The following is an 11430-nucleotide window of genomic DNA, read 5'->3' on the forward strand; positions in this document are numbered from 1 at the left end:
TAAGGACCGCGGGGGCGCTACTCCCCGTCACCTCGCCACAAGGTGCCCTGCGGGCTTATTATTATTATTATTATTACTACTAAACTAGATTCGAAAATTCTTCAATTGGTAAGTGTTAAATATCTTAATATGGTCGGTGGTACGGTCTCAGGCTCGTAGGAGTATGGCAACTCACACTGGCAAAAAAATTATCTTTCAATATAATAAATAAAAAAAGAATATTTGTGTACAAACTAGAGGAGTTAAGTTAGAGTTAATTCATAGTTTAATATCATTGAAATTTTATATAATAACTACGCATTCATATTTTTATTAAACATTTATTCATAGGCTGGATATCATAACTATAAGATGGTACTGCGACGACTACGTTTTGCAAGAAAATCGCCAAGGCCAAATAATAGATCGCTTAATCTTGTAAATATCTTATAAATGTAAATTATAACACCTAATATACATAAAATATAACATATTTAAAATATTAAAATAAACATTTTATTAATCAATAATTACATTATATAACATTGATTTATATCTACGTATATTTTTTTGTTATTAATATTTAATTTGTAATTGCTTACTTTATTTATAAGTTTTTGTATTATATAGTTACCAGTTTCATTGCTTATGTTTTCTTTCCTAAAACATGTCTCTGTCACTAATAACATTATAATGTTCTCTGTTAAAAAAAAAACTTTGTAGTTACTTGCTTAACCGTTAGTGTCGCGTGGCCGCCTCGCACTTGACCGATTTTCTTTAGTCATCCTTTTTTAGGTATTTTATAACAGACAAGCTTTTATCGCCACCTTATTGAAAGAAAAACATGTAAGTAAATAAGTAGGTTTAGAATTACGTCATATCACGTTTTCTCCGCAATTAAATTACACCCTAGCATAATATTAGTTATAAGATAATAGATGTCTGGGGGTAGTGCCCAAGGCATGGAAACTCGCATACCGTTAATTACCGTTAAAAAAAGATAATCAATGCTGATGAATTTCAGTATATAAAGTATCCAATTTGTAGCTATAGAGTTTTGTAAACATACCTACCATATGTCATAATACTCAATATTTTCAGTGTTACCATAACCATTTAATTATCAGTGGTGAGAGTTTGAAGATTGTGTCTTTCTTCCAGGAAAACCACCTTAAGCAATGAAATAGGTAATAATATATATATCTTTACTAATATTATGAATTTGTGAATTTGAGCCGTTGTGGAACGCAATCTCTGGATTTACTGAAGCTATATGAAAAACGCTTTAGCTTGCTGCTAAAAGAACTTACAAAAAGGCAAGTTATCTATGAGTGTCATAGGCTATATTCTATATTGTTTGTCCCGGGTAAACCCGCGCGGAGCCGACACGGGCGCTTACAAGAACCGAGAAAATAGTTATTATTTTCTCGGTCCGATAAAAAAAATATACATTTCGTTATTATGTAATAAGGCAATGACTATATTAAATATTTATAATATTCTAGACATCGACAAAATAAATCGATTCGCTGTTTTGCCATGGAGATTTTCTTCCTGGCCGTGGGCGTCGGAGTCAACTTATGTCTCATAAATTTATTTTATATTTAAGCCGACAGAATAAATTTCCAATGAAAAAATTACACGCATTTTATATAAAATGTCAATGTTATTAACCTTGCGTGTCTAGGATTTTAGTCTTAAAGAGTAAAATCCTAGACAAATCTTTGGATTTTACATTATAGAACATTTCCGTGTCACAGCGAGTGTTGTCAATTTCTTCGGAAACGGCTGGACCGATTTATGTACAATATATATGTATAAACAAATTTTACATGTACATTCAATAAATGAAAACGTAAACTAATTTTTTTTTTTTTATTAGAGATAGGCAGACGTTTGACCGCGGTCCCACCTGATGGGAAGTGGAGACGCGTTCTATGGTGGTAAGTCACGTCTACCTAGAAGGTGCCCATTTACTCGTCTCTTAAATGTACCCATATTGTAGTTCTCTGGGAAGACAGACGGCGGCAGGGAATTCCACTCTTTGGCAGTTCGCACTAAAAAAGACGACGCGAAGCGTGCTGTGCGAGCATTATACTACTCTTTGCCCCTATTTTCTACATAATCTTGCTATCGTTTAGATATTCTTCAGTGAACTCTTTGAAATGTGAAATTGATTTTATTTATTTCATTGCCTTGAATGTCACTCACGTATTGAAGCTTAATAAATTATAAGAAGAATAAGATCGAGAATCGGTGAAATACCTATTGAAGTTTATCGATTAAATCGATTGTATTAAATAAATCTACTCTATATTATATTTACTCTATAGTCTGGGTATAGCTGCTCATAGTCAATACGAGAAAACTGTATATAAAATTAATGCACATTTTAAATTTAAATTAATAACCATTTTTGGTTTTGTCCCATTAAAATCTATTTTTCTGTGTCAAATTAATAATAGTAAATAAAAGATAAAAGTAAATTCGTGTATTGAAGTTAAGTCTGTATTTAAATATACAGCATATATCGAAATTAAATATTAGCTGTTCGCCCCATGGACATTGAAGTTTTCAAAAACTTGTAATAAATGCTTTATACTGCAGACTAATGCAAGGTCGAAATTAAGCTACTTCACTAACCTGTTTATATTAAATCCAAAATAGATTTATAGAACTTTTGTATGCATCTAAATTCTAAACTTTAATAAGTATTTTTGTATATTATTTATGTAATTGAAATATTTACTCATATTTCAAGCAATTTTTAGGGTTCCATAGCTAAAGGGTAGGGTTCCGCCCTATTATTATGATTTCAGTACGTCTGCCTGTCTGTATGTCCGTACATTAACCTGTCTGCAGGTTTTATCAATAAGTTAAAATGAAAATCTCCAATATTAGGTTAAGGAACGATATTGTTTCATTTATAACGATGGTAGAATTGAGTCAAATATTCATTTGACCTAGGACGCCAAAAATCTTGTGTCATTTTTGAGTCATTTACTACCGTCTTAGATTTGTAATATGTTTGTAGATGTTTCGTTCATCAGGGGGTGACAAAAACAGATCTCGAAAGCTCAACCATTCGGCATATTTCCCGGAGAAATATGGGATAGCAAAAGCTTTGGTAATTTTAAACCTTGTTGTTTCGAATCTATAGCTGTGGTGCTGCCATCTGGCGCATGATGTACAATGTTTCATTTAACCGTTAAATTAGGTCGAGCTTTCCCCAAACTCATACTTATAATCGATGTTCTTCGCATAACCTAACATAAGCAGTTGCGTTCAATTTATCACTTTCCGAAACTTGAATAATTTGCGTGTGAGTTTGCAAAAACTGAGACCAAAGTTCCTCAAGCGCATCCAATCTTTTCAATAAATACGCATCATTCGCTAAACGTTTTAAAGGTGATTTCTTAAAATTAGATCTCGCTTTTGTAATCCGATCGTAGAGATTGTTTTGCACTTTAATAAAAGATTCCATTTTTTACAATAAACAAAAGAATGTATAAAAAACTTTATAAAAAGTTCAAGATTTGCAATATGTAATCTTATAAATGATATATATTAATTTATTATAGGATATCTGGCATAGATATAATCAATATTTATAAACTCCCTGTCTATGCAGACATAAATAAGTAATAAATTATTTAACTTCAATTGTTTTAAGTTTCAGCTATATACGTAACCTTGAACTATTTTACAAATTCAAATTACATTAATGTTTAACAAATGAATTTACTTTGTATTATGGCAATCAGAAAGTTTTGTATATAATTTAACCTTAATAAATAAATGTCCCAATATATTAAAGTCCAATAATTATGATATCTCCAATGTACTCACGGTTTGTCCACTTATTTACTCACTCAATGCACTTATATACACAAAACAACCTCCAGGCGCAGATGTGAAGACACGATGATAGAACACCCAACTCGACGTCACGCTGACCGTAGTTATAAGTACTATTTGTCGTCATCCACAACTAATTGCATCGGTATTGTCGTATTATACTCGTATATCCGACAATCGTAAGGACCATGAACAACACTCCCCCTTTATATATCGCTGATGGCTTTCGTCTACGTTTTCTTTGTTAACCAATTTAAATGATAAAATGCATACATATGAACTTTCTGTTTATTTGCTTAAACTTGAATGTTAACAATGAGCAATATAAACATTTCTTCCAATAACACAGGTTTATATTAACTTTCAACTCAAATTATAGATCGTATTAGATGTGTGCAATATTCAAACGCTAAGACGACACAATGACAAAACATATCACAATTCGCGTGAAAAAAATAAATAAAATGACGGTAGGTCGTAAACAATAAATATATAGGTATTTATAACAATCATTTTATCCTACTTCCTATCCTACTAATATTATAAATGCGAAAGTTGGTAAGGATGTGTGTGTGTGTGTTTGTTGCTCTTTCACGCAAAAACTACTGAACCGATTGCAATGAAATTTGGTACGTAGACAGCTGGACAACTGGAATAACATACAACTTTTTATCCCGATATTCCTACGGTCTACGGACTTACGCGGGTGAAACCGCGGGGCGCAGCTAGTATTAGTATAGATTACTAAACATTCTAAAGGATATCAATAAAGAAATATCAAAATATTGTAATTTTATTGATTTCTACATGACCCCAAATTTTAATTAATGATAATTAATCGATATACGCCAAGGATGCCATATTTTGAGTGATGACCAACAGTAATTACGTTATTGATAATTGTAGAAAAGTAAAAAAGCGCGGGGCGCAGCTAGTTATCTATATATACGGTTAAGTACATAAACTACAAAAAATTACACTACACTACACGTTTGAGAAATCCAACACTTTTTAACGGACTCAATAATTTTCAGAAAACACAAGATTCTTATTTATTGATCTTTATTTTTTTATATCAATTCGCGTCCATATATTCAAACACTCATGTAAACTGAATATTCTTATACATTTTTTAAAACACGATATTGTGTTAGTGTTCTATATATAAGCGTGTGTGGGTGTGCTGTATATAAACTTATCGTTCATCATAATTATTTAGTCCTATGGTAGACTTCAGTTAAATAATATTAGACTTAGATTGATATTGCCAAAATAACATACGTGTAAAATGGAGGATTTTAAACCTTTTGAAGGGCGTAAGCCAGATGACCCGGAGAGAAAAAATAAAGAAGATTTTTACGATAAGCTGTTGCCAAAAGAATCAAAATTGTGGGCTCCGATCCGGAGATGGGAAAAGAGGATGGGGTATCTCACACCGATAATATGGTTTAATGTGGGTTTTATATTCTCCCTGCATGCTATAACGATCGCATATGTGTACTATTTCTTTGCCAGTGGAAATCGCATAAAGTTGCAGACATGGCTGATTGGTAAGTAGCTTTGCTTATAACAAGGCTAGGTTTTTATTTTACTAGTAATAGTCGTTTCATTTTGTAGTAAGATGTATAATATTTTATTGACTAATGATATTTTTTTTAATGTAGCTAACTCTCTAAATTTCTTAGTTTTGCACAGATAGTTTATTCTAAAGGGTAATAAGTAATCTAAGTTTTGATGTATTTGTAATCATTCGTTTCATTCATATCAGAAATGGCTGAAATAAATTAGTATTGAACTTATAACACTATTTTTAAATATTTGCAATGTGCATTTTTTGATGCATCATATTTTTGAATCGAAAAAAAAAACGTTGGTGGTTTTCAATTTGACTGTATTTTTGTATTTTTCTTTTGGTTGTTTTACTCGATAACTTCGTGGGGTTTTAATCGATGGGCGGGATTTTTTGTGTTTAAAATGTTGTCATCTGGATCAATTTTAGATACTGCTGTAGAAGCACTCGTTAGGGACGTTGCTTTTTTTCTTAGAAATGTAGTATTTTATATATAAATCTCCAATAACTAATGAAGCAGCACCTTATATTCATATTTATGTATAAAATTTCTGGTAGAAGTTCGCAATTTCAAATTAAATTTAATACTAATATCACAGATAATATAATACTATACTAGTACTATGTACTATGAATTGAATTACTATGCAATGATAAACTTATATATTTGTTTATCGTGGACTTTTTTTGCAAAAAAAAAAATCGTCTCACGCAAAATTTGGGTGTAACGTTTTATATAATTGTAAAATAAAAATATATCCAAATCTATACACAATCATATTTAAAAGAAGAATATGAGTTTGTGACTTGGAGGGGGTAATTTATCTCTGAATCTACAGAACAGTATTTAAAATTATTTTAACAATAGTCACATTATCTGTGTCATATACAATAATACGTTTCTGTCCCAGGGGCCTGTGTAGCCCGGGCGGAGCCAGCTCGAGGAATCTAGAAAGTTAAATAAAACAATAAGATGACAATTGCTACTCATAAAAAATATGTATAAAGCGGCTGGAGACTGTGATGGTACAACTTGTAGGTAATGCTTTACCCAGATTCTAGAATCTAGTACCTAGATCAAATCTACTTTTTTTTTAACTTTAAATTATTTCTTACAAAACCAACCAATTTTAACTCAAATCACAGATTTTTTTATGATATACGTATGTTCGATTCCTGACTATACAATACTACCCCTAGACTTTTTGTAATTGTGTATACACAAAATAAGAAAATTTTCAATAACTATAACAAATGTCTCTATTGAAAAATATGTTACATTTGTGAATTATTCTTCGTTTTAATCACGTATTCACGTCACCACTGTTTCAATCGGTTTAGGAAAACATTGTAGTGGTGTGGTTGGGTTATCACTTACTTACGCTAACTAAAAATTATAGTTTAATGCAATTTATTTTTGTCCCGATTTGCGATGTCAAACTACGACGCACGGATTCTTGCTTGGTACTAACGTATGCTATCATTCTTTGCTTATGGATATTGAATAAATAAAATCTGAAAAAAACCTACGTTACAACGTGATGAGAGAAAGAAAGAAACATTTATTCAACTCCTCAGAATTACAACAATATAATTATAATAACACAATACAACAATGAAAATGGTTGCGACTTTAGTAGACTAAAAAAGGTGCACCCTGTCAATTCTGAAATATATATGCTTTTATTTTAACGGCGGGTTAATCCGCAAAAAGCCGAGATAAACCACTACCAAAAAAATTATGTCGTCCAATTTACATTTCAAGATTATTACAGACACAAAAACAATGTAGTAATTGTTTCATTCTTCATGGACAGCTTAAATAACAGCAATTAATTCTCACATTTCATAAAATATATGTTGAGGTTGAAGTCATTAAACTTTAAAATTAAGTTAAAACCTATGCTATAATAAAAATGCATAATGGTAAGTAGAAATTCCCGTATCGTTTAGGTAATATAATTTATTGGATAACTTCTATGGAATATTTATCATTAAATCGTTGTTGAAATTTTTGCACAAATTTAGCATGTACATAAGTAAGTACGTATCATATTAAATGTTAAACACCTAGACATGTTTGAATTCGAATGATAATTAATTTAAATTGATTGATATATGTAGATTCAATTACGGTATATTTAATATTCAGTTGGAAATTATTCCTCTATTAATCCAAAGTTGTAAGTTGCATAAAATCACATTTCACGTATTTCACGAAAACTATCGCAATAATTTACCTACATGCATGCAAATTTCCGCCTCGCCCCGAGTACATGGGTCCCATGATTTAAATATGTTCTTCCCATATATACAGAAAGGATGGATGTAGGTATAAAGAAATAGAATGTAAAGGCTGAAGAGAAGGATACGCGTTCCTTTTGGTCTCCATTGATCAATCTTCCCAGCCCAATCATATATTCTCGTCACCAATCTTGTTTCCCGTTCTCTTTAAAACTGACAACCCATTTGCAATTCCATCCATCGTTACCGCAATTCTGGTTATAAGAAGTAGTGAATTAGATCAATAAAGACGCAACTTTATTTAAAAAACTAGTGGTTATCAAAGATGACGCTCGAATGACCTTATCTAATGACGATTACCAATCAGAGGCAAAAAGCAACCCTCACGTTTTTCTCGAGAAAGAGCAAGTGAAACGTGATGAGATATTACGATTCGCACTTTTATCTTGTTTAACAAATAAACACGTAGGAATCGTTTTTATATATTCATTACATTCGGAGCAATAATTGTTTGTGTAAACCTGCCGTTATGCTATTATTGTTCTTATAAATAAAATTTCTATATGCAATTCAAAAATTTTTTGGTACATGTTCGTGCAGCAGTACTAATAGTATAATTACGATATTACATTTACTTACATTGGACTAACAATGCAAAAGCAGAATAATTACACCACATGAGAGCAGCCACCATTCAAATAAAAAAAAAGAATCATCATAATCGGCCAAAAAAAAATCACAGTCGAATTGATTTTTTTTTTAATTCGGTTAAAAATAATACATAATTTTTTGAGATACATTTTTCCGAATGCAAAACTATGCAGTGAGCAATGTGTCTACATTGTTTATTATATTTACATAAAATACTTGTTAAAAATGTAAATCAAATGAACATTACTTGAAATACCTATTTAAATCATGTTAATTGATTTAAATCAATCGTTATCAACGCATAAAGATAATAACGTAGAATATGTAAATTGAAATAGATTTATTTGACTAAAATGACTGTGCTTTTTGCACAGTCATTTTAGTCTCGGTGACGGTCAAAGATTATCCACTTACATACTTGTGACGGTGCGTTTCATTGCCACGCCACATTTCGGAAACGGAGTACGCTAAACGCTTCGTGTGCGCTCACTATGACGACAACCCTAATTGCTATTGCATGCCTCACAATTATTAATTATTATTTTTTGTTAAAAAGGTTAATTAAAAGATGCTAATATTAATGTGTGTTCCAATTACCTATTGAAAATTCGATGCACATGACATAATATGCACGGCATCATGCAGTTTGGTTTGTAACCCCCTGTTCTACTGTTTGATACGGGACTCAAACAATTTCTTGCAGAACTTGCTTTGTCAATATAATTCTTTTTACACGTATAAAGTAAGTAGTAGGTTAGTGTCCTGTCCGTCGTATTCTGATGAACCAATTAATATTGAAAGCGTCTCATGGCTTTTATGCATTGCAAGAACGGAAGGACCGTGAATATGTATATGTATATAACGTGTCATTGGATAGGTCGTAGAGGTTTATATTCACTACAAATCAGAGTATTTTTAACAAATGAAAATCGTATATTTTATTTGCAGGCTTTGCATACTACACATTATCAGGGTTTGGCCTGACGGCGGGGATACATCGCTGCTGGTCTCATCGGGCATTCAAAGCGAAACTTCCTGTGAAAATACTTATGTTAATAGGATATGCTGCTTGCGGGCAGGTGATTACAGGCTAATTTTCGTATAATCTCTTTTTGTTCTACCGTTATAGATATTATTTTAGGTATGTAATGATTATTTATAGTCTTTGCTGTGTTTAATCGTTCTATGGAAAATGCTAGCTATAACCCCGTAACTAATTAGACGTAATATTTATGGTAGTTTATGAGATTGAAGTACTACGCAATATAATACCTTGAGCTTAATAATTATTATTTTCTACAAAAAGAGTCACCGATGTCCCAGAGGAGGTCAAGGAGTGATAACAATTCCATGTCAAACACATAAAAAGAATCACGCGAATCGGTTGAAAGACCACCTTGTTGTCTAGACCAAAGTCGAATTCAAAACCGTCGTTAGAATATACACATTACTGAGTATCGCTCTTCAATACCCAAATCTCTTTAAGTAACATGAAATTTTATCTCGGGCATCTTGACCCAATTATAGAGGCGTAATGACGACTGAGAATGAATTTATTCGTGTCTACTGCATCAAGCTCTTATGACGATATATATATTTTATAGATACCTATTTACAATTGGGTGCGTGATCATCGAATTCATCACAAGATGACGGAAACAACCTCCGACCCCCACGACGCCACGCGCGGGTTCTTCTTCAGCCACGTGGGCTGGCTGCTGATGAAGAAGCATCCCCATGTTTTAGCAGCAGGAGCTAAACTGGATATGAGTGATATAACTAGTGATCCGTGGCTGGTGTATTTTGACAAGTAAGCTATCGTTCTTTAGCATTGTTATAGTTCTTAATTATTGTTTATGTTGTAATAAGTTTCGTGTGTATTCCAAATGACGCTCCTAAACGAACAAAGTTACAATTAGACTATATTTATTTGGTTTTGATTCTCGATAATTCCGTGGGTTTTCAACCGATTCTAAAATGGGCCCATATTAGAATCTATCTTGAGTGGTACTTTCCTTCAGGCACGTCGGTGACCTTTTTTGAAGAATATAATTGAAGTACTATCAAGTTCATTCTTTCAATACCTTTGATTATGATGTGGGTATAAACATTTTTTTATTTTTTATATTTACCATGTTTCACTGTCAATTAATCAATCATAGGTAGGTATGAATGAATGAATGTATGTATGTAAGTGTCCTATAGATATATAGGTATTGTATATCCTAATATTTATGTGAAGATATGTACTAGGCAATTTATACTTTATGTACATAAAGGCTTATTTCTAAATATATTTCTAATAGAGAGCAACTGCCTCTCACTAGAAATATAATGTAGTAGATACTGGTAAATTATTTTGCTAGCATAAATATTTTAAAATAGTCGTAGCCTGTATGTGCATATTTGTTCCAGGCACTTCACACTTATCAAAACTATATGGTGCTACGTAGTACCGACACTTCTACCAATGTGGTTCGCGGGAGAAACCTTCTCTGCAGCGATTGTTGTGACCATGATCCGATTTATGTTAATTCTTCACGGAACGTGGTCTGTGAATAGCTTTGCCCATTTGTATGGTGCACGACCATATAACAAGTAAGTTTTATTAGGAAGTTAACTATTTGCGTCAGTGACGTTGAAAAATGAATAAACCATTGCATGTATATAAATATGTATTAAAAAAATATTTATTTCATTGACTCTGTAAAATTAACAGATTTCTATAAATACTTTTTTTTTTCAGAAACATCAAGGCAACGAACAACCACGGCGTCTCTTTGATAACCCTGGGCGAAGGGGCCCATAACTTCCACCACACCTTCCCTTGGGACTATAAATCCACTGAGAATACTTTATTTAGCTTCACTACAATAATATTGAACGTGTTTGCGTGGTTAGGTCTAGTTTATGATGCGAAAGTGGCATCTGCATCCCTCATTAAAAAGACATGTGACAGACTCGGCGAAAGATCGAGCCGAAAACTGCTCACCTCTTAGTTACTATTAATATTTATTGTTGTTAAAATATATAATAATGTTAAAACACACCAACTTATTGATGTATTTTTAATATTAAAAAAAAATCACATCACATACAGCTCGGTGAAAGCGTAGCATATAATATAT

The 11430-nt window shown here is 32.1% G+C and overlaps 1 protein-coding gene across 1 annotated transcript; it reads left to right on the forward strand.

The window, feature by feature from the left end:
- The first annotated feature begins 5046 nt into the window (after window positions 1–5046).
- On the forward strand, window positions 5047–11347 carry LOC119837833 ((11Z)-hexadec-11-enoyl-CoA conjugase-like). Its single transcript, XM_038363609.1, has 5 exons — window positions 5047–5387; window positions 9251–9381; window positions 9907–10112; window positions 10718–10900; window positions 11049–11347. The coding sequence occupies exons 1-5, from the start codon at window positions 5126–5128 to the stop codon at window positions 11299–11301; spliced, it is 1035 nt and encodes a 344-aa protein (XP_038219537.1). The 5' UTR covers window positions 5047–5125; the 3' UTR covers window positions 11302–11347.
- The last annotated feature ends 83 nt before the right edge of the window (window positions 11348–11430 follow it).

This window comes from Zerene cesonia, chromosome 29 (genome assembly GCF_012273895.1).
Source record: "Zerene cesonia ecotype Mississippi chromosome 29, Zerene_cesonia_1.1, whole genome shotgun sequence".
Taxonomy (NCBI): Eukaryota; Metazoa; Arthropoda; class Insecta; order Lepidoptera; family Pieridae; genus Zerene; species Zerene cesonia.